A 24,000-nucleotide genomic window follows, 5' to 3' on the forward strand; every position below is an offset into this window, starting at 1 on the left:
TTACATGTGCAAATGCCGGGAGCGGCGGCGGGGGGCGGACTGAGGAGGACCATGCACTTTTGCTGAGGGGTTTGGGTTGGGGGGGGTGGGGGGAATAGAGAGGGAGGGGCGGGAGGGGGGAAGATAGGGACTGGAAGGCGTGAGAGGGAGAGAGAGAGAGGGAGAGAGAGAGAGGACGAAGGAGGAAAGCAAAGGATTCGTTTCGATATTTATTTTTTTTATCCCCCCCCACCCCCCCACCAAACAAACAAAAAAAAATTGCAAAAAAAATAAGCCAACCCCCTCCTCCCTGAGCGAAAAGAGGGGGAGGAGGAGGAGGAGGAGGAGAATAGGTTGAAAAAAAAGAAATGGAAGAACTTAGCGCCGATGAGGTGAGGAATGAAGGGAACTCGGACTTGTGTGGTGACTGATGGACCGAACATCTCTCTCTCTCTCTCTTTTTTTTCTTCCCCTTTTCTCCCTCCTCTCACCTCTCCTCTCTTTCCCTCTCCTCTCTCTTCCCTCTCTCTCTCTCCTTCCCTCTCTCTCAAGTGTTTCAGAAAACGTGTCGGTGCGTTCTGTCTTTTAATGCGATGTTAAATGGTATTTTTTTTTTCTCTTCTCTCTCTCTCTTTCCCTTTTCCTAAAGAAGTCCTGAACTCCTTTGGCGTTTCCTTTTGTGTTGCTAAGGCCAACGGCAGCGTTTAAGGTCGATGTCTGTGTAGGCCGTTCCCTGGCTCTGTGTGTGGGTGTGTGTGTGGGTGTCTGTGGGTGTGTGTGTGTGTGTGGGGGGTGTTGTGTTGGGGGTGAGGGTGAGATGTGTTTTTTTTGGTACAAATCGGGCTTTTTTTTAAAGATTTTTCATCCCCCTTCCCCCCCCCCCCCCACCTCCCTCCCCGCAAAGTGCGTCATTAATGGAGAAAGTTCAAGCATTTTCAGTGTTTGCTAAGAGTTCATCAGAGAAAAAAAAATTCTGCTTTTCAATGTGAAGCGATGATTTATTTCATTTGTCTGTTACAATTGTAGTCCTCCCCCCCCCACACACACACACACAATGATCCCAATGGCTTTGCTCACCCACGGTTTGCTAAAACGGTAAAGTTCATACACCGAGCACTAATTTTGCCTTTAAACTTTCTGTTTGAAACCCTAATTACTTTATTTTTTTGCCCCCCCCCCCCCACCCCTTGGTCTGAAGCTATGAGTTTCTTTCTTTGTGTTGGCGAGGATGGTAGAAATACCAAGTAAAAAAAGTTTGTGTTCGCCAGAAAGGTAAATGAAATATTAATTTCGTTTTTTTAGCACTGCTGTTAAATAGGTAAGTTACGTTAATTTTTATGGACTTTCCAGGAAAAAAAGGAGTTTAATGGTGGAGCCATGTTTCCTAGTTTACTGTCTTTTTTACAGTATTTTCAAACGTAACTTGGGTGTAAATATTTGTACACTGACAACTTAAATTTCTATGTTGGCATTGATCAGATGGAGTGGTAGTATTTATTTGTATGTCTAAAATAAGGGATTTTTTTGGTGTGTTAACTCTTACCTGTATAGATGTACAATGCCTTTATTGTAGTTTGCAGACAGTATCTGCTTGATCACATAACAAATTAAATTTGTATAGTGCCTTTCACATCAGGAGGACCTCCCAACGCGGTGGACAGTCAAGGATTTGGACCCGAGCTGGGGATTGGGATCAGGAGGGGCGGAGGGCAGGGAGAGTAGGGGTAGGAGGGTGATTGAAATTGCGGTCGAAGAGGAAGGTCTTGAGACAGGCCTTGAAGGAGGCAAGGGAGGGGGAGAGGCAAAGGGACTGTGGGATGAAGTTCTAAAGGGTGGGGGCATACCTTCCCTCCTACTGATGTTTTAAATGTATGAACTGGTTTGAAAATGTCCAACTTCTTGTTTGCTCTTTGCAGTTAAAGCCACGATATAGGACCACATTTTTTAGCATCGTCATTGTAGCTCATCTTTCTGACACATTTGCCTGTGCACTTGTCCAGCTGATTAGGATAGGAAGGTATAACAGTGAATAGACTGTCGGGAACAGGATATTGTGTCTAAAGGACACAATATTCTGGTGCTGCAGGAGACAATGGTGCGTTAGGGCCAATGTAATGATATAATTGGTGATTAGAACCATACATGATCCATCAATCAATTAATCAGTTTGAATTATTATTTCATGAAATTAAGCATTTTATCCTCAACACTGCAGAATATATGTGGCCGCCTTCTACGGTTCTACTTTAAATTCTTTCCCTGACAATCTTGATAACATTGACTGTGATTACAGTTGATGATTCATTGTTATTTTCACCTTCTGTTAGATTTATGTTGCTTAGCTTCTGAGGCCTGATGCTGTGCTTCAGAAAAGTGATTTAACTGCAAAACCCTGTTGGCCTCGCCACTTATGAGCAGCAATGTCTCATCCATGTTAAAATATTTGTCCATTGATGACTTTGTCGCTGGCTATACTTTGAAGAAGATACAGTTGGTACCTTATGTAATACAGATTGGTACCTTATGTTCAACTTTTTAAGACTGCGTTGGACTATTAAGTGTATAATACCTCTTCAAGGCAGTAATGAAGAATTATGTGAAGTTGGAAATATGTTACTGATTTGCCATTTAATGGAAGTTGTCTCTAATTTACCGTGTTATGAATTTGCCCAAACCGACACCTTCAATATTTTGAAAGTTCTATACTCTCCTATCCTTTCAATATCCAAAACTGATGCAGTATCCCTAACTGCTGCTCAACCAATGTCTTGTACATAGATCTACTTTATTTTGCTGTAAATTGAAGATTGTTTCTTCCCCCTGAGATTGTCAACACATTTTATTGTCTTTGATTGACACTTTATTCTGGTGGCGAAGGTCAAAGTGCAGTGACAGCATTTCTTGGTTTGCTGCAGTAAATGTGGACACCTGGCATAAAAACTTAACTATTCCTGTAGTGCTATGATCTTGTAAAGGACTGATCTCTGGATGTATCTGTTTAATAAAAACATAGGAACAGGAGTAGGCCATTCAGGCCATCGAGCCTGTTCTGCCATTCTATAAGATCATGGCTGATCAGCACCTCAACTCCAATTACCTGCCTTTGCCCCATATCCCTTGATACCCTGACCTAAAACACCTCAGTCATGAAAATTTGAATGAATCCAGGTTTGATTACCAGTCTTTAAAATAGGAGATTTGAAGAGGGATTTATATCTCTACCACTCAGCCAGGTGGTTGCAGATTATACAGTTAAGATGGAGCAAGCTTGTGAAGGATTTGAAGGTCAGGATGAGGAATATGAAGACAATCCACTCTGGGGAACTAGGATATATATTGAAAAGGTTCATACCCAAATGTAGTTAAGCAAGGTGTGATCCCAAGTGTCTGCACCTATTATGTAGCACACAGAAGGTACTTTGATCAAGGCAACTATATTAAATGGATGAAAATTACATGCAGTATTTAACCATAATTAGTTAGTTTGAAGTGTATTTTTTCAGAGGTTCCTTGCTGAGGAATGCGGAGATCCATGTATACAATGATCATCGTATAGATGTGGAAAGTTTCAAACTTATTTTGCCTTCATCTATTGTTTGTATCAAAAGGTCCTTGTCTCTTTGAATTCCCCCAGCTCTTGTGTTATATCTTTAAAAATTCAAGGCAGGTGGTCACTATTCTTAAAACTCTTAAATCTGTGAGGCTTTGTATTTTATTCTGATTATGAGAAGCTGGGCCCTTCCACTATGTCCTGCTTTTTAAAAAAAAATCTGCCCTTCCTTTCCTGAAGAAATTTGAGTTCTGTTTTTTCCTCCCTGCAGTGCCAGACAACCTCTAGCACCTCACTCCGGTGGTCAATCAGAGTCCACGTGTGAGCATTAATGGTGAGGGCTCAACCAAGTGGGCACTTTCAACAGGATGATGATCAGGAGTACAAATCCTGGCTAATTTCCCCTCCCTCTTCTAACTTAGCTGTGCGCAACTGGCTGCTGTATTTTTCCCACAAAATACACAATCTACTTGACGGTATATCCTGTGAAGCGCTCTGAGATGTCTGACAAGGGATCAAGCCCTATATAAGTGCGCTGAGCTACTGCCCTGTGTGAAGGGGTGCTATACGAATGCAAATTGTTATATAAATGTAAGGATTATTATTATTAGCAACCCTGAGGCCAGTTGCAGCAGTTACTGCTACTCTGACTTTCCTCAATCCTGTCTTAGATTAATTGCTATTTTCCAAGCAGAATATAATTGCTACGGTGATGTTCCATACCGTTGCACTATCTATAATCAGTTCGGGTAATTTCTTTCACTACTATTGCTGATACCAGTCTTCATTCTGCTAATGTTTTTGACTTGAGGCCAAAAAGCAGGTTTGAACACTGGGAACTGTCTGTAAGAGATTTCATTAACATGTTGGGAGGAAATGGATTGAAAAATATCTTTTTTAAAAAAAAAGCTATCTTCGTGTAGTCTTACAGGATTGTTATTTCAGTGGTGAGTAAGTATTAGTTCAATGCGTTCTGTTAATATGTTTGTACTTAACTTTGTAGAACAATTTTATGTACTGTACCTTGGGTACTATCACTATTGGTCCTCATCTGTCTGTTCTCGTTTGGGTGTTGAGTTGCAGCATTGTATGTGTAGCTTGTGTTGAGACTTTTAACCAGTGATTAAAGTTTATTGGGGGAGTAAGGTTCGTTGCGAGGCTAAGAGTTAATTGTTTAGCTCAGTGGCAGTAGCTTTTTTTTTAATCTCACGTCTTTGGTTTGCGAAGTTTAGCTTCCATTCAAAACATAGTCTTGATCGTCGAGGGGTCCAAGAGTAGAAAATGGCTCCGCTACAAGAAATTCAGGCGGAACTCCTGAAACCACAGATCTTTTGCCAATGCCTCTTGCTGAGGAATATTGGTAGCCAAATAAGTAGTTCACACTTTGTTCGTCTCTTTCCGCCCCCCCCCCCCGCCCCACAGCCTCATAATCAATCACACACACACACACAACGATGCAAGACCAGGATTTTTGTAGCTTGTGATTCTATACGGATGTTCAGCGTAGATGATGTGAAAGAAGCGGCTGACTTGGCAACAGCTTTGGGAGTCGGACACACTGTACATAGAATTCCTCTGGGATTTTATCTTGCACATTGTCTCCATCAATAGGGTTGTTGAGAGATTTAAAACAACTTAAACCATGCGGGGAACTGGACTATGAATCCATCAATCATTTTAGCACATCAGTTTTTTTTAGTCCCAACTCACTGTAAATGTTTTGTTTGCTTTTCATATTGTGGTTTCGTAACTCGGGCCAACAGTTTACCGAAACAATTTTTGTCAAGCGATGCTGTAATTAAAAACAATTGCCTTCAAATTATACACATGAAGGTCATTGAGTTGTCACGATTACTAGTGGAGTACCTTGATTCTTGCATATGATTTTGCACCTTATCAGGTCAAAATTATTCAACTTTTAAGAGATTTTTTGCCCCTGAAGTGAAGCGACTATTTGAGGGCCAATATTGCTGGTCTTTGCCACTGGGTCAGAAGGTTGGGGGTTCACGCCCCTTGTCCAGGTTGACATTTTGGTACAGTGCTGGGGAAATGTTGTGCTCGGGACTATATGAAGAACGGTGATTGGCTGTTTCAAAATCCATTTGCATCAGGCAACAAAAAGAAAACATTCCCATTTATGCTTCTGTATCTCCTTTCGACTGTATTCAGCTATTTTCAGCAGGGAACAAAGAATCTTTTAGACTGCAAAGGGCAACACAACCGAGACTGATCTTGTCTTTTGGAAACTACTAGCGTAATATGTCCTTGTAATTTTTTTCCCCCTTGGTTTTAATAACTATTTGATCAACAGGATGTTCTTCCTTCTCTCCCTGCCCCCCCCATCCCTCAAAAACATAAACTTGTTTGGAAATGCAGTGGTTGGCTGAATGTTTAAATTGATGTGATGTGCATTTTGCTCTCACGTGCTGCACAGTATGCAGTTTGCTGACTCGGTTCTCGAGCTGAGAATTTGTAAAAATGCTGGTGTATGTACCTGCGTTTTGCCCTTGATCCATTCCCATGAAAACAATAGGGTTATAATCTTGGCCGGTCAGGCTTTAAATTAAGTGGATATTCCAACAAAGTCAAAATGCTATAAATTATTATAAACTCAACCAAACGGTAACTGCATTGATTCCACATTCTGGAGGTGTTTTGTCCGTGGAATAATAGTTTAAAAGGTTGATTGTTTTTTTTTCTCATTCATGTCGATAAATATTTAGGTAATGCGGTTTTAGATTATATTCCTGACTCATCAGGGTCTAAAAATACATTTTTACAGGAATAAAAACCTTCCATTGTGATCGATAGGAAACCGTTTGAAGAGGAGACCACTGATGCATCATGTTCTAAACAGCCAGGAATACTGCAAGGAATTGTCAGGGAAAATATATAGTCAATTCATTTTACAGTATATTCTATGAGGCGCTTTGAGATGTCTCGAAGACGTGATAATGCACTATATCTGATGCAAGGATTATTATTATTACAAACTGCTCAAAGTAACGCTTGTCTAAATGCTGAGATTCAATTGCTGTATTGAATTTTTTCCCAAAAAATGCACAGGGTTTCAACTTTATGTAGGATTCTATTCCGGTTTTTAAAACTGATAGCAGTTTCCTGATTGGTATTTTTTGTCATTGACATGACAAAATGTCGTTCACAGCAAGAAATTTCAGTTAGTTATTTTTGTGGTTATTGCAAATTAGTTGCCCAGTTTACTTATATAATCTGTCTTGCTATATCAAAGAAGTGTCATTCTCCCAATGAAACTGGTTCATTTTCCACACTTTATTCATTTACGCGATAATTCAAATTAATTGCCTGCTCAGCTTGCTTGTGACACATTGCTGACATCTTTTATCTGCCACATTTGCTTATATAACAATCTTTTTGTTTTCATTCAGTTATATTTATGCGTATATAATACTCCATGCATTTGATATAGAGCTTTATCACATCTTCTAGACGTCTCAAGGCGCTTAATAGAATATACTGTAATTGATTGTGTTTTGTGGGTGAAACATGAAAGCCAATTGTACACAGCAATGTTACACTAAGTGTCATGGAAAGTGTCCAAATTATTATTTTTTATTATTGCTTGTAAATAATTAATTGTATTCTAATTATAATTTGTAAATCACTTGGAGATGGTCATCTATAATATTTTAAGGTGAGTGAGTGAATGACACTCTTTATTTTTTTTTGCTGAGCAGTTTTCTTTCCCTTCCTCCTTTTGAATGTAGATCCGTAGAAGACGCCTTGCTCGGCTTGGTGGCGGACAAACGTCTCAACCCACCACACCGCTCACGTCTCCTCAGCGAGAAAATCCACCGGGGGCATCTGCAGCAACGACGCCAGGCATGACTCAAAGTATGGGGCTCAGTGCCCAGGGCATGACTCCAGCCACATCTCCCATTGGAGCAACAGGTATGCAATGGAACAGGTTGATACCCGTCAGACAACTTCAGATGATAGGATTAAACAGTCAATGTTTGTAGAACTCAGATTTTGTTTGCAAGGTTTGTCCTTGGACTCCACAAAGAGAATGCAGTACTTGATTTTCGGATTGAAAATTTTATTGGCTTCCAAACGACCACCCAGTTCACCCTCCTGGGAGTGTCAAATCCCACATCCAAGGCCCTGTCTCGCTGGCTCCTGGTCTGTCTACCATTACGCAACTAATATTCCAACCCAGCGATTCTTTTGCACATGTGGCTGTGGAAAAGGAAAGAAGTCTAAAATACCTTGAGGAGAGGGAAAAATAGACCCATCAGTTTCACATTCTTTCTCTTTAGCTGTTCTGCAAGTACAGGAAGTTTTGAATAAACTTGGTATGGAAAGTCCCTAAAGTATGTTCACTTTGGTTTGCGTAAGAAGTGTTCAGTAAATTTTGAAGATTGTCCTTTTATGAGAAGGTTGCTAAAGATTTTGCCGCACACATTTTAGTGTTTCCAATGAAGGAAATTTTATACATGGAATTGTTGTTAATGGTCATGCACTTGAGGGTACTGTTTCTAGGATTAGTAATGAATTATAACTTTAGACTTACTACATTGCAAATTTGGTAGAGATAATAATCTAAATTGTTTGTGCCCCTTGAACCTGTTCATTATGGGATTTTCCCTTCCAAATTTCAACTGAAACTGTATACTGAATACGCTTCTGTGCTGCATAGATCTGTTTAGATGTTCATGTTCTGTGCTGCCATTTTGAGTTTCTGGTTATGATCCTACATTTGATATTTCTCGCTTTGCAGTGTAAGCATGTTGTTGAGCTAGCTGTAGGGTTTGGATTCTAAGCTGGGCTATGCGTTTTCTCCTTTCTGGAATGTAGAGCAATATTCGTTCTGTTTAATTTGTATTTCAAGGAGCTGACAGGTAATTACTGGAATTTTTTTTAATTCATTTTGCAAATTTGAAGGGAATGTTCAAAGCAAAAGCGTTGTGAACCTGTGCTCTGTAGTACAATAGTACAATGAGTATTCACACTGCCTCCAGCTTCACTACAATCATCAAAATGGTCACTACTTCATTAAACTTTAAAACCTTTTTACATAATTGAATTCACTGAATTCTTTAGGAGATTAATTCTTAACCTATGGTGTAAATGGAGAGGGGTTGGTGGAGGGGGGGAGATTTATAATGAAATGCAATTTCTTTTCTGTTTTCTCAAATTGGGGAATTGGTGACAATGTGGCATAGTCTCGGGATTATTAGCAGAAGAATTGGGTGAGGTGATAAAAAGGAAATTCTGCAATGGTGTTAAGGTGTAGAATTCATTCCCGCAAATGGCTGTTGAGGCTGGATCATTCCAACGGGAACTGGATACATCCCAGAGCAAGAAAAAAACATGAAGGGATTGGGAGAAAGCTGAAAAATGGGCTGGTAGCAGTGCCACTGATCCAATGTGCTGAATTACTGTTTCCTGTGCACATGCATATTAAAAAAAAATCTTTCTGCAGCGATGAGTTAACTTGATCGAGTAACTTCAGACGCAGCCCATATTCCGAAAAGTGTTTAATATGCCCTCTAGCTATAACATTTCTGAAGCTGAGCAAATATGGGGACGTGGTAAATAGCGCAAAGATATACCGGTCCTTGAAACGTTGAGAGCTCTGGGCTCAGTTGACAAAGTCACTGTTGTGTGTAAGACTGTGCTGTGTAAATTCTGACCTTCCCTATCTCAGGACATGTTTTTGCTGATTTCATCTAATGGATCACTTCAGTTGTCTTAAACTCCCCTGGGCTTGGAGATGGTGGTGGGGGGTGGGGTAAGAGAGAGAGAGAGAGAATTAGCTAGCATCCTGCTCTGGAATGCTTTTCACTGCCTGTGTATTCAAAGATAATTTTCTACCTTAGTATTAAATTTATTTTGGGGCCTTTTCTTAGTTGATCTGGTAATTTGGTGCTATCTGATGTAAATGCGTGGTTTGTAATGCTTACCTTTTTTTTTCTTGGACTTTTATTGTACTGAATGCCTTACTTCCTCAGGTGCTGCCCATCGAAGCCAGAGTAGTGAAGGGGTGAGCTCGCTCAGTAGTTCCCCATCAAACAGCCTTGAAACCCAGTCTCAGAGTCTCTCCCGATCTCAGAGTATGGATATTGACAGTGTATCCTGTGAGAAAAGGTAACTGGCCGCTATCATTACCTGTACTGTTCACTGTCAGAATCATTCCGTGTCTTTCTTTCTGAGTACCATGATCATGAGATTAATGTAAAGATGCGTGGATTTGGCCTGGGGAGTTTGGCATTCAAAAGCCTGGTTTCTTTGAAGACAAGTGGTTCTCTGAACATATTTATAGCCAGGGCATATTTGACATTTCAGAGAATCTATTGATTATTCTGATATGTTTACTGTCAGAGCAGGGATACCTTGAACTAATTTCAAGCTCTTGGCACTTAGTCCTCTAAGATAACAAACGTGCATATATGTTTAATTTGGCTAATTTACTGAATGGTTGGCGAGGCCTTTATATGCTGATGATGACGATGTGAGGAGTTGAATTGGAAGGAAATTCCAACAACAAGCTTGTGCTGAAATGGCTGGTATTTCTGTACCACTCTAGTAAATATCTCGGGCTACAATATATAGGTTGGGGCAATGACATGTGCATGCGACTGCCAAGATAGTGAAAGGTGAACTGAATGGACCTTCGTCATCTTTTGTCTTGCAAATTCTTGTGTTCTAATTGTTTGCGTGAGCACTGCTTTGAGAATATTTTTTAATTGAGCAACACCCGAAGTGGCACTCAGCCACACAAAACATAAGATCGCAGGTTTGACTTGCGCTGAGACTCAGCCGGGGTGCCAGCCCGTGCACTAATTGTGGCTCTGCCATGTCTGGGTTAGGGAGAGAACGTTCCTGTTGGGAAGCGAATGCGCAAGGTGGAATTGTGCTAAACTGAAATGCTGAACGCCACTGTCCAATTACCTATCGTTGAAGGAATAATGGCCACTTGAGCAATTACGGTGGGTTCCTGGTGACTGGTGTGGCACCCAGTGGCACCTGGCACCCTGGCAGAACCTCGACTCAATGAAACCAGGTCAAGACTACAATGCCATATTAATGCCCGCAGTATAATCCCAACAATAATAATCCTTGCATTTGATGTAGCGCCTATACTACACAGAATATACTCTAAAGTGAATTGATTGTATTTTGTGGGCAAAACGCGGCAGGCGATTACGCACAGCGGTGTCCCACAAACTGGATTGAATGACTAAATTAAATCCTAGCTGGCAGATAACCCCAAAATCAAAATATTTATTCCTCCTCACTCCCAACCCCCCCCCCCCCCACCCCCCCCAACTAAAGGTTAGACTTGTACTGGTATTGCGACTGGCTCGTGCAATGCCAATGCACCTTAAGAAATTTCAAGTTCTTTTCTAATCAAAACACTTATTGCAAAGATGAAATGCCATTCCAGCATTTGAATTTTAATCCAGTTACAGATGTGCTGCTGTTCTGAATTGGCTGCCTTTTGATTTAACTCCCAATTATCAGGCCAGGCCTTTTGCTGTTCATCATGTTAAATGTTAATCTTTTAAAAAGCCAGCTTTCACAGCAGGCCATTATTTTATGTATGCGAGTAACGCGTTCTCCTTTAACAGCATATCACAAGTGGATGTGGATTCGGGGATTGAAAATATGGAAGTTGATGAGGGTGATCGCAGAGAAAAGAGGAGCTTAACCGATAAGGTAAAACCACTTTATGCTGCAGCTTGCTGATATTTCTTTTGCTGGATTCTTAATAATGGCCAAATGTGCAAGCAGCCTGCCGTGGTGATCTCTGATTTTGCATGTCTTGAATGATTTAAAACTTTGCTGTATTTTTATGAGGTGCTAATGTTAACTGGTGCACAGTAGACCTGAAGTATAGTTGAGGCATTGTGGCATAAGTCCAAGTGGTAGCAGATGTTGGCAGCTGTGCCTGTTTTTATCATCTGTTAGCTGGAATCTGGTGTGAAAGTGAAGTCTATCACTTAGAAAGGGGGAAGGAGAGAGAGAAAATTAGATGTTATTTTTATTTCAGGCGAGCAGTGTCTTGCAGAGGGTGTTTTTGAAATGCAAAAATGAATACAACAGAATATTAATGATTGCAGATAGGCAGCAGGAGTGAATACAGAAGTGTTAGGATGATCACAGGCCCTAAGATCTATTGTATTGACGGGAAATCATTTAATAAATCCAATTAGTATGCAGACTGTTGCAGTACAGTGTTAAAATGGTTGCAATTGCACTGTTTCTACTGGGGAACTGCTCGCACAATAAAGAATGACTCTTTGTTTGGATCATTGTTGAAGCTGAAACTTCAATTGCAGAAATTTCACTTCTCAATTGGTGTGGTGAAATGTTAAAACAAACCTCCGCTACTTATCCCTTAAACTTCTGCAGAGTTGCGTATCAGCCATATGTGAGACGATGATCTGCTCTATTAATAACCAGTAACTTCTTGTTTCAAGGAACCTTCTTCGGGGTCAGATGTATCTGAAGAACAAACACTTTTGCTTATATGTAAGATCTTCCGAGTTTCCTGGAAGGAGCGTGACCGGGATGTGATTTTCCTGCCTGGTCTGGCCGCAGAGTTCAAGTATAATTCAAAAGAAGGTAGGAATCAACCAGGCGTGTTTTCCACAACGATCCTTCACCTGACAAAATGACTACTTTCTAGGAGAATGTGGAAAGTCGTGACCTTATCTTAATTTCCCTCATTTCTGTCTTTCCGACATCTCTTCCGACAAGCCCTTCATTTTAATTTCAGCCTCCGGTTTACTGTTTTCCTCCTCCTTCACTTTGCTGCAATTGTGAGTCAGTTCTGTCCTGCTTTCCTCTGATGCTTTATAATAATAATAATAATCCTTGCATTTGATATAGTGCTTTTCATGTCTTCTCGATGTCTCAAAGCGCTTCACAGGATATGCTGTAAAGTGAATTGACTATATTTGTGGGCGAAACGCGGCAGCCAATTGCACACAGCAATGTCCCACAAACAGTCGTGGATTGAAAATGACCAATTTATTATTGTTTTGTTTTGGAGGGATTATTATTAGGCTCTGTGTGGAGTAAGGAAACTTGCCCAAGGTTTCGCCCTGACCTGCCTGGAATTGAACCCAGGGGTCTCGCTTGCAAGGCGAGTGCTCTAACCACTGAGCTACAGAACTCCACGTGACTTTGAGCTGTTAGTGAGAGGGGAGAGCTGATTAGAATCCCCAGGGTGTGGGCACTCAAAAGCCACATTCATATATCCAGTCATGCTCTCTGTCAATGTCAATTGAGTGTACAATAAAATACAGAATTACATTTGGGACATCCAGCACCCTGGGTGATGGCAAAAAGAGGTCATCCATTGAGATCAACAAACTACAGGTGACAATGTGGGGAGTTTGGGATATTTCTGAGTGATGCTTCCACGATTTTAAATGGAGGTGAAGAGGTAACGGGTTGCTTGCCTCAGTTGGTCAGAAGGTTGACTTGAACTCATAGTCTAATCTCATGCTATAGTGCAGTACAACAGCTTGCATTTATATAGCGCCCTTCGCGCAGGGCAGCGACCTAGGCCGCTTGAGGACTGGAGGAACACTGCATTGTGGGGGGGATTCCTGAGACCAGTTGTGTGATTGGAAGTGAAACTGACGATAAAATTGTTTTGCTTTTATAGTTTTTTCGGACTGGAAAGATTTGATTGGGCAGATTCTGATGGAGGTTCTGATGTTGTCCACTCAAATGCCAGAAGACAACCCATTTGCCAGTTTAACTGCCACGTCTCAGCCAATTGCAGCCGCTGCACGATCGCCGGACAGGAACTTGACCCTGAACCCTCCATCCAGCCACGGAACAAGTCCGATGTTCTGTAGTCCGAGCTCGTTTGGAGCCAGTTCTTTATCAAGGCAAGTGTAACAGTGCAAGTGCCATTGGTCTATTCAAATGGTTGCATCATGAGGTTTCTGAATATACCACAGGGGAGTCTAAAATTTGTGCTGAGGGAGCTTTGGTTAGTTTGTTGAGGCTTCCAGAAAAAAAGAAAGCCCAAACCCTATTTTTTTTCTCTCTCTTTTTCTCTCTCTCTGGCAGTCTATTCACAATGGAGGTCGACTACATTAACTGACAACATTTCTCTGAGGTGTATATGTGCATTGCCGGCAAGTGTCAAGACACCCAATCACCAATAAACATGTATTGAATGGCTAAGTCTAAAGAATGTTTCAGGATTGAGTAACTATCCCAAAAAACTATTGGAGTGGGATGGGGTTCTTTGTCTGCATATAGATCTTCAATGCTTGAAAGCTAAACGTTTGAGGAACCAAAGCATCGGTTTGACATCTCATGCTTAAATATAAATAGAATTCTCCAATGCTGCATTTAATGATGACCGGACAGCTTCTTCATTTGGCGACTATTGTATTTCCCAAGTAAAAGGATTCTAGTCATTCATCCAATTAAACTTATTTTTCCAGTGACTATTTCCCCGGAAATGCAGAATGATTTCCCCAGAAATAGCAATTATGAAGAGTGAAGATGTATATTTGTTTCTATAAAAATATTTTAAATTTTTTTTAAAAGTTGATTTCTATAAACTGCTTGCGTAAATTTATGCAATTAAGGTCAGGACATAATTTAAAAGGTTGTGGACTTGAGTGAAATCAATGAAGGGAAATGCTTGTGGTTGGAAAGATGATGAGTCCAGAAGCGTTAATGCTGGCAAAATTCCAGTGAACAAGAACTGGCCTTTAATGTAAAGTACTCGTACTGCGATACCACCATGTGATCCAAATGCTACGTCAGCTTCTCATCCACTTTGATGTAAATCAATGTGCTTTTGTTTCTATTTTTAAAGTAGCTTTGATTCTTGAGACTCCGCCGAATCTTAATGCCAACCATTAGTTGGTTTAATAATTTAAAAGAGGCAAGAACTATTTGTGTCAATGATTATGAGGGCAATATCTATTTCTGGTTCCGAATGTTGCAGCCATTCTAAAGTGGAATGAAACAAATGATAACTAGGATCTAATTGAGTTGCACTGCTGTTTTGTTTATGGCTTGTAAGGACATAACGTGATATCTACCTAATGGAACGGGAAATGTTAGTCGTGATCGTGCTGTATTTATCGTCTACTGTTTTTCTTTTCTCTCCTTTCCTGCTTTCTAATTTATATATGTATCTCGACATTCTAGTCTGTATGGAACCAGCCCAGGTTTTCGATCTTTTACTGCAAGCCATGCCTCCACGAGCGCTAGTCCAGCTAGCCAGCCTTCTCTTGCTATAAGCCCTCATTCATTGGTGTCCAATCCTTGTGTGCGTTCCCTGGCTACCAGTTCTTCCTCAGCACAGACCAGTTCTTCAAGGCATCCGCCACTGACCACCAACTCTCTGCCATTATCAACGTCTCCCAGGCCACGAACTGTTGCTATGAGTCCGTTGCCCATCGTGATTAATTATTCTGCCCCACAAACCGTGGCCACTAGCCCATCACCAATCCAAGCAAGTTCTCCAAGACAACGGCCCTCCATAATGGGCCCACCTTTATTTCCCGTCACTCCTCCAGCAGCAATGCCCCGCTCGACTCAACACAACCAACTACCTTCTAGGTATTATTGCCTCTTAAGAATGCATCAAGCTTTTTGAAATGCATGCACTAAATGCTTTTGATTTTGCATTTTGGTATTGAATCATTTCTTCAGAATTTATTCATTAGAAATTCTGTTCCAGAAGATTTATAGTGCTACGTTTGCACCCGCGGACTTGCATTTTAAGTCATCACCTCTACACCAGCTTCTGGGTTTCATCTGGCCTTGCATTTCAAATCGTTCTTCCGTGCATTCTTATCGTCGAATGTAGGCCTCTACTTCAATAGGTCCTGGTTTTGGCTCATTCAAATTGATTTTCGTTAGTGGGCAAGTCCAACTTGCTTTCTGTAGAGCAACCAATTGACACCCTATTTAACGCTTTCCATATCGCAGCTGCTTGAGTTTTGCAAGCAAGGCGTGTTAGCGTTAAAAGAAAATCTCGCCTGTATTTTGTGCTTGCAGAAGTGAGCATTGACATGGAATGGAATACCATTGAGTGTCTGCGAACAAAGTTGTCTTGAGTTTCAAGTGAAACCATAGCACTTGGTGTGATTTCTTAGTACAGCAGTAATGCTCAGAAGTCTTCATTGATCTTTTAATATATAGATGCCTGCCTAAGAAATCGTAAAGTTTTCTAAGCTGAATTTCTCCAGAATAAAGTCAATTATGGAGTTTTTTTTAGTAAACTATTGGAAGTAACTTATTTTCCTCTGATGTTGCTTTTTAACATTCACTTGATTGAATCGGCTGTAACTTAAATGAGGCAAATTTTAACACGTTTGAAATAATCCTTGCATTGATATATCTCTACAAAGATGCAACTTTCTTCCATCCTGTTGCTGTTTATGGATTGTGGAATATTCATTAGAAATCCCACTTGTTTGGGGATCTGAAAATGGTTTTAATTCATTTCACAAGAGAGGGAAATTAAAACTCAACATATTTGTATGAAAAATGTAAAGAAAAGCCCATGAAAGTTGTATCTTTCACTAAACTGTAATTTTTCATTACGTATATTGTGTTTCTCCATTGTTAAATATGTGAGTACATTTTATTCAGGAAAACTAATTTCTTGTTTTGATTCACTGTTTCTTTCCTCGTGTGTTTTTATTTTGTGCTAAATCACCTTCTATATCCCTCCCGGTAGTCTCTACAACAACCCTTTCTCCCTTTTCCTCTTCGCTCTTGCCGATTTGCCTGGAGACAGCAGTGATGATGAGGATGATGAGGAGGATGCTCCTGATGAGGAGGAAGATGATGTTGATTTGTCTAGTGTGCAGTTTGGTTCCAGGTATCAGCTGTTAGAAGATTGGCAGCTTTTACTATAACAAGCATGGGTTGAGCACTTGGAAGTGAAACTAACCATTGGCCATTGTCAAATCAGGGCAAGTTTATTTTTCCTGTGCAGAATTTATTTATTTCATATTGCACATTTTTCCTTTTCATTTTACTCCTATAAAAGCTGTACACTGCTGTGTTCCAGTATAGGGGTTGTGGGCATTTAAGTTGTGTGGATGGCTGCTGTGTTATATAGTATGTTGCAGTCTAATCCAACATATTACATAATAATCCTTGCATTTTGATATAGCCCCTTATCATGTCTTCGAGACGTCTCAAAGCCCATCACAGAATATACTGCAAAGTGAATTGACTGTATTTTTTGTACAATCCAGACTCCGCGGATTTTTCAGTTCCACCAGAAGTCACCCTTTCAATAGATAACACTGCAAATGAAAGTGGACATTGTACTAACAAGTTGTGGTTCCAGACTATTGAGACACAGTGTAGTTGAGTCTAGACGAGGAGCAATTTGCTGCTTGCTTGTTACAGTTTGGGAGAAGACCGTTTAGTAATGTGTATATTGCGACTGAAAGGTTGTTATTTTGACACTTGTGCTTTTGGATTGTATGCATTGGCAGGTTAGGTTTCTAATTGCACACACAATTTGCATGGTCATGAGTGTGTGTACTGTATAACTAATGCTGCAGAAAACCTCACTGCCTTCGTCCTGTACGTTCATGTGCTCTCTAACCAAGGGCAAGATTTGACTTGTCAAGTATTTATGCTTCATGTTATCAGGAACCATGTATTTAGCATTGATGGAAAAACAAATCAAAATTACTCTCTCCACCTTTCTTCATACTTCTCTCATTTCCTTGCCTTTTCTATTCTTTTCTTCCTTAATTTTACTCTTTACCAACTTATTATTAATATTCCTGCGGGTTTAAATGGACAAATAGGTGATGGATGCGGTTTAACCTCTGCACTGTTTAAGAATCACTAATGAAAAGTGTCAAGAGAAGGAAGAGTGCTTTTCCCCATCATTGGAATGAATCTTTTTCAATCCTTAAGCCTGAATAACACCCATTCCGCAGAATAGTAATTTGTCTTATCAAAATCTTGGACCATTTAATTTACGAGGCAAGCCTCTTACCTAACTCAAAGTAAATTGAATTATTTCACGTTAGCTGCCTCTATCTTGGAATAATAATAATTCTTGCATTTTATATATATATATATATATATAGCCCATTATCACATCTTCGAGATGTCTCAAAGCGCTTTGCAGAATATACTGTAAAATGAATTGACTGTATATTTTGTGGGGCTTTTGTTAATGTGAATAGCAAGGAAATGCTCTATTTTTCCATCGAAGACTGGTAGATCCAAGGTATGAAGAGAACCATTGGCAACACTGCGCACGTTGAGATTTGCTTGACAATCATTCTGCATACAGTGCAGAAATGAAACCATGCAAGCAGTCAAAGATTGAGTCATCTGTGTAATTGGGATTGTGCTGTAACATGTGTGTGGGGATTTCAGCTTACTCACACCTGCGAGTGCTCTCCTGCTCTTGTTAACAAAGAGTAACTCGACAACGTATTCTGTTTAATGAATTTTTTTTTCTTTTTCTCCTCTTTCCTCCCCCTCCCGCACCCCAATCTTAGTTTGGGTACAAATGGAGGCTGCTCCACAGAGTCTGGCAGTGACCGCTTCACCATTGAAGCTTGTAAAGAAACCGAGATGTTGAACTACCTCATTGAGTGCTTTGACAGAGTTGGAATCGAAGAGAGAAAAGCTCCAAAGGTAAAATGACCATTAAAGCAACTTTCGGTTGTATCAATCTATATTCTGCTGAACTTGGGTCAATAGATGGCAAATGCAGTTCAATATAACTGCTTTTTCCTGTTCCTAAAACTTCACTGGTGCACGAAGGACAAAGGGTAACCTGTTTTAAGTGCTCTGTGACACTGCCCTGCATGGTGGGCTCTGTATAAGTTGCTGTTGTTTCAAATGAAAATGTTTATTTTAAATTTGATTTTAAACTAGCACAGTAAAGAACTGAACTTGTATTGACAATGCCTTTTGCACAAGTTGAAAGAGCTTCTCGAAAGCACTTTATAATAGAGTCCTGTAGCTCAGTGGTTAGAGCACTCGCCTTGCAGGCGAGACACCTGGGTTCAATTCCAGACAGGGCGAAACCTTGGGCAAGTTTCCTTACTCCACATGCCTGATAATAATCCCTCAAAAACAATAATAAATTGGTCATTTTTAATCCACGACTGTTTGTGGGACATTGCTGCATTTCGCCCACAGTCAATTCACTTTACGGTATATTCTGTGAAGCGCTTTGGGACGTCTAGAAGACGTGAAAAGCGCTACATCGAATGCAAGGATTTTTTTTATTAGTATAGACAGCTGAGAGAGAGAGAGAGAGTTGGTGCCTGTTTCTTCTTCTCCAATGTGCTCCTTGTGAGAGCTGGTGTTTCAAGCAGTGAAGCACACATACACTCAAAGTGCAATTGGCGACTAAAAATACATTTCAGATCAATAAACATGTTGACTTTCCTAGCTTTTGCGCTGATGGCTGGCTATAATGTTGCACAATGCCATGTGATGTTTTGATAAAGACAGCAGAGGGTCCATCCCTCAAACCCCCTGGAAAAAAACACATCGTTTGTCATATGATATCAAGTGGCTGACTGACCAATGGTGAAATTCTCCAACTGGTAAACATATTAGCAGAATAAAACTTGTCAATCTATAAGTGGTAATGAAGAATGACTGACAGTGTAAATGAAAGGAGGTAATTTGATGCCTTGCCTTCACTGGAGTCGCTCAGAGACACTGAACAAGGGATCTACCGTGATCTTTGAATTTGCCTCGCTTGAAGCGAAGGCCATTTAAAGGAGACCTTTGCGCATATGCAACTAAGCTTAATTGGCTGGCATTGAGCGCTGATTGCTTCTGACGTTCTTAAAGCTGCCTCTTCAATAACTGGGAACACAGTTATCATGCACTTCGATTCAGTCGGGAATTGAGTCGACAAAAGTGGTCAATCATGATATAAATCTGCAGGGCTTTTTTCCCCCTGCGAATGTGATGTTTCATATTTCATGCCAACTTCCTCGTTCCCTCAGTCGAATGTTGTCACACTCGATGCTTAAAGCACAACGTAATGTTATCTGTGACCAACAAACTGTCTCGAATGTTTTCAGATGTGCTGTCAACCATCTGTTAGTCAGCTGCTCAGTAACATCCGATCCCAGTGTATTTCCCATGCTGCACTCGTGCTTCAAGGAGCCCTCACACAACCAAGGTTAGTTTTCCAGTCTCATCAGCATGTCAAGTGTGTTTAAAAAAAAAGTTATTCTAGCTTTATAGAATAGTACAGCCATTATATTTGGTAATTGGAGGATTTCTGCTGTCTCAACAGGATGTGTTGTCATTTCATTCAGTCACTTAATCCACGACTGTTTGTGGGACACTGCTGTGCGCAATTGGCTGCTGCGTTTAGCCCACAAAAAATAGGCAGTCAATTCACTTTACAATATATTCTGTGAAGCTCTTTAAGACGTCTCAACGACGTGATAAGCCGCTATATCAAAATGCAAGGATTGCTATTGCCCTATTCCTATACTGATAACAGAGTTTTATATTGAGTCATCGCTCTGTAATTTTAACCTTGACCTTGTTCAAAACAGCAAATTATGACTCGTTTGTCAACTTATGGTTTTAAGCAGTTGCTGCATAACAGATACTAACTACATCATTTAGGTTTGCTTGCATTTCACTATTGTAATCACTAGCTCAAATATCCACCCTGCTTCAGTACATATTTAAGGCGGTGAGCTGGAGGCACACAAAAGGTATCTTCATCTTGCAGTTGAACTGCATCCTAAACAAGTTGGAGCAGATCTGAAGGCAAAATATTCTCATACCTCATTCCCAGTCTTTGGGGAATGATATAATCAAATTTATACTGCTTCCAGTGGAAGCAAGAAATGCATTGATTCACTTAAAACTATTACCAAGTGCAGAAACAAAACCTAAAGTTGACACAAAACGGTACCAATTGAATTTTTCTTCATAGCCTTAGTTAATGACATCCTATATAATGAAATAAGGTACAGGGCCAAAAGATGAAGCAGGACTCCTTCCACCTTATTCTATTGATTGATATCTGAGGTTTAACAAGCTCGAGAGGATGAGGTAATGTGTGAGGGTGCATGAGGGCAATAAGCCAGTCAGTTGCTTCCGACATTTAGTGAGGAACCATGAGTACTAGCTGTTTAAAGCATTTAGACCTGAGCACTACTGTTTAGATTGTAATATACAAGCTCTATAACTCCTCTGTGCAAAGCTCCTCCAGATAAATAACATAAGAATTATGTTAGACGAAAGAAGACCAAGGTCCATCCAGTTCACCTTCCACCATCCTGGCAGTCGCTTGCACGTGTCATATCCCAGACTGTATACTGTGTACCTGTTTGTGGAATCTTGCTGTGCATGTTGATGAACATGTTCAACATGTGTTCCGTTCTGTCCGTTGTATCAGGTCCTTGCTCCAGCAATCTTTGCTGGTTCCCTATATGTTGTGTCGGAATCTTCCTTATGGCTTCATTCAAGAACTAGTTAGGATGACTCATCAGGACTCTGAAGTATTCAAACAGGTGAGAAACGTTCCAGTAATGGTGTGCTTTCAGAGTATGGTTAACTTTCTACAAAAAAGAACTTGCATCACTTTTCCGCCTCCCTTTACCTGCCCTCCATAGTCCTAGCAGTCCTCCAGGAAACTATGAATAAACATTTAGTTCTGTTTGTTATGGACTGCTATAAAAAGTATATAACATTGTAAGCTGTTGCCTGGCTCTTAAGTAGGACTATCTTTAGATCTTGCCTGTCAATCATTTTGCGAGCTGTGCACATGGTGAGGATAAGCATAAGACTACTGAAGGCAGTTAAGACATTTTGACATGAGTTTTGGTCTTGGCAGTGTTGTATTTTTCCATTCAATTTCACCCACAAAATAGTCACTGCACTTTACAGTATATTTTATGAAGCGCATTGAGACGTCTTGAAGACGTGATAATGCGCTGTATCAAATGCAAGGATTATTATAATGCAAGGTTATCAGACTGACTCTTTCGCTTTCTTTTCAACAGATCTTCTTTCCCATTATACAAGGACTAGCGATGGCAGTGAAAGAATGTTCCTTGGATGGTGATAATTTCAAGTATCCACTTGTGGTAAGGCAGCGCCTTGGGAATGTCCTCCCGACGTGAAAAGCGCAATACAAATGTAATTTGTTGTTGTGTATATATAAAATCATCTGAGAAAATTTAATGTACCCAATTGAATTTAAAATTTTGCTTCAATGTCTGAAGGGATTTTGAAGTATCCCTTCCCTGCACCAAGCCAATTCTGAATGTAAATCATTTTTACATTCGAAAAGAAGATGCAGTACAGCATTCCCTACAGACTAAGGTGATCTCATGCCAAAGACTTCACTGTTCCCAATTATTTCGGATTTTCTTTCTTTAAAAAAAACAGTTCACGACCAAAAATTTAATGAAACGTTACACAACTAAGACACATTTCCTGAACTTCCAGTATTTTGCACACAGTATGAAAAGCTCTAAGAAAAGCCAAATACATTGCAGTGAAGTGTTCAGTATTTAAGGGACAAGTAACTTCTTAAAGCTGAGCCACGCTTGGAGAACATTGTTCACATTTCCTTTGTTTCTGTTGTCCTGAAAGTTGATTCAAAATTATTACTTAATTTGGAATGTGCTTTATTTTTTAATTTCAGGCATTACAAGAATTGTGTGAAATCAAGTTTGGGAAGACCCATCCTGTATGTAACCTGGTAAGTTTCTCAATTCCATATAAATTCTTACATTTGTCCATGAATAATGATGGATTGATGAGAAATAATTCTTATTTTACCTCCTCCCTCTCTCCCCCCGGCTTGCGGTCAGGCTCTGCCACTGTTAAACACTCCGAGCTGCCTTACTTTAACTATTATATTTATTTTCGCTTTGTATGAATTTATATAGCTGCCCTGCATGAAGTGCACTATATAAATGCAAGTTGTTGCTTTTCAGTCGGGGGTAGAAAATGAGGTTGCCTCATCAGCAACGACTTAATTATGCAAAATTTGCCCTTTGTATTTTTCAATTTGTAAAAAAGCACACAATTTAACAATTAAGCTTTATCTTTATTGACCTTATTTTTATAACGGGGTGGGGCGGGGGAGGGGGGGGGAACTGCAGCCAGGTTCCAGGTGTTTAATTAATTCCCTTTGTTTTCCAGGTTGCCTCACTGCCTTTATTTCTGCCGGATTCACTGAGTCAGGGCACTGGCAGAGAGCTGCAAAAGCTATCAGTTCTTGGCTCTTTCTTCAGTCTCTCTGTCTTTGCAGAGGATGATGTGAGTACTGTAATGTACAGTTCATTCGTTTGAGTATGTGTTCAGTGATCCAGGGGGTAGCATGTTGGGGTAGAAGACCACTTTCTGGTGGAACTGAAGAAATAAACCAAATAATTCATAATTTGTATCTTATCGTGTATGATCGGAAAAGTCATATAGCTACTGTATATAATCAACTCGAATTTATGCAACAAATTTATTTTGGAAGTGCTGGGGGCTCAGGAAGCCAAAAGGAAGTGTTGGACAAGTTTAATACTTCTGTCTTAAATGCAGAGCCAGTGCGTAAGATTAGCCTATTTCATACTGGTTCATAAATCGGGTGCTGACACCATCTGAATGAAGTTTGCCTACGTGTGTTGGCTGGTCCCAGTGAGATGGCATGCAGAGCAGGTAGTTTCTTTCACCTGGTTAATTCCTACTTGAAAATCTTTAGAACAGTGCACTTTTCTATTAAAAAATGTAATGGTTATAAATGTTTTTTTTTGCTATCATTTGGGGACTGTAACAAGTTTGAGTTCAGCAGTCGCTGTTCTTGGATCTCATTTGTCATTGTTTCTCAACTTAAAAATAAATGGTTCCTCAGACAATCCGATGTAGGTATTCACTTCTGAAACACCGCACCTTAATTGTTCCATTTAGTCTCTGAACGAACTATTCAGATGAATTATTAAACCTCTCTGACATCAGTCAGTCTCTTCCCCGTACGTGCCCCCATCACCCCAAAAAAATAATAAATATGGGTTTCATTTAAATTTCACTCCTAAAGTGTGAAATGCAACCCACAGAAAGTGGTTCCAAACTTTGATCTGTTTTTAATATTCTGTGTAAATGCTGATTTTTAGTTCCCTCGTGTGAATTTGCCAGTGTGTTGTAACAGTGACACCAAACATGTGTTTTGGTTTAGACAAGAGTTGTGGAGAAATATTTCTCAGGACCTACACTTACCCTTGAAAACACCAGAGTTGTTAGTCAGTCCTTGCAACACCATCTGGAGTCAGCCAGGGTAAGTAACTGATTCAAGGTGAGATTATCACCATTGGAAATCATTTATTCAAATATTTTTTTATTTGTCTTTATTTTCCTGCCAATAAAGATCTTCATCCAGTTGTGCATGATGCCATGTCGCTATGAGGTGTCAACAAATGTCACTCATAATGGTTCATGATATCTAATATTAAATAAGCATCGTG

The 24,000-nt window shown here is 40.1% G+C and overlaps 1 protein-coding gene across 2 annotated transcripts in view; it reads left to right on the forward strand.

Moving 5' to 3' along the window:
* Nucleotides 1–297: 297 nt before the first annotated feature.
* Nucleotides 298–24,000, forward strand: part of ube4b (ubiquitination factor E4B, UFD2 homolog (S. cerevisiae)) — a 36,266-nt gene continuing 12,563 nt past the window's right edge. The window contains exons 1-15 of one of the 2 annotated variants that reach the window (XM_007902145.2): nt 298–371; nt 7,276–7,459; nt 9,523–9,658; nt 11,143–11,230; nt 11,995–12,139; nt 13,191–13,419; nt 14,705–15,118; nt 16,245–16,388; nt 18,046–18,184; nt 19,597–19,697; nt 20,937–21,051; nt 21,544–21,627; nt 22,191–22,247; nt 22,694–22,810; nt 23,715–23,813. In XM_007902145.2, coding sequence (XP_007900336.1) covers nt 348–371; nt 7,276–7,459; nt 9,523–9,658; nt 11,143–11,230; nt 11,995–12,139; nt 13,191–13,419; nt 14,705–15,118; nt 16,245–16,388; nt 18,046–18,184; nt 19,597–19,697; nt 20,937–21,051; nt 21,544–21,627; nt 22,191–22,247; nt 22,694–22,810; nt 23,715–23,813 — 2,076 coding nt within the window. In that variant the 5' untranslated portion in view covers nt 298–347. The remainder of the gene's footprint in view (nt 372–7,275; nt 7,460–9,522; nt 9,659–11,142; nt 11,231–11,994; nt 12,140–13,190; nt 13,420–14,704; nt 15,119–16,244; nt 16,389–18,045; nt 18,185–19,596; nt 19,698–20,936; nt 21,052–21,543; nt 21,628–22,190; nt 22,248–22,693; nt 22,811–23,714; nt 23,814–24,000) is intronic. The other variant, XM_042343549.1, reaches the window with a different exon arrangement.

This window comes from Callorhinchus milii, unplaced genomic scaffold (assembly GCF_018977255.1).
Source record: "Callorhinchus milii isolate IMCB2004 unplaced genomic scaffold, IMCB_Cmil_1.0 Scaffold24, whole genome shotgun sequence".
Lineage (NCBI taxonomy): Eukaryota > Metazoa > Chordata > Chondrichthyes > Chimaeriformes > Callorhinchidae > Callorhinchus > Callorhinchus milii.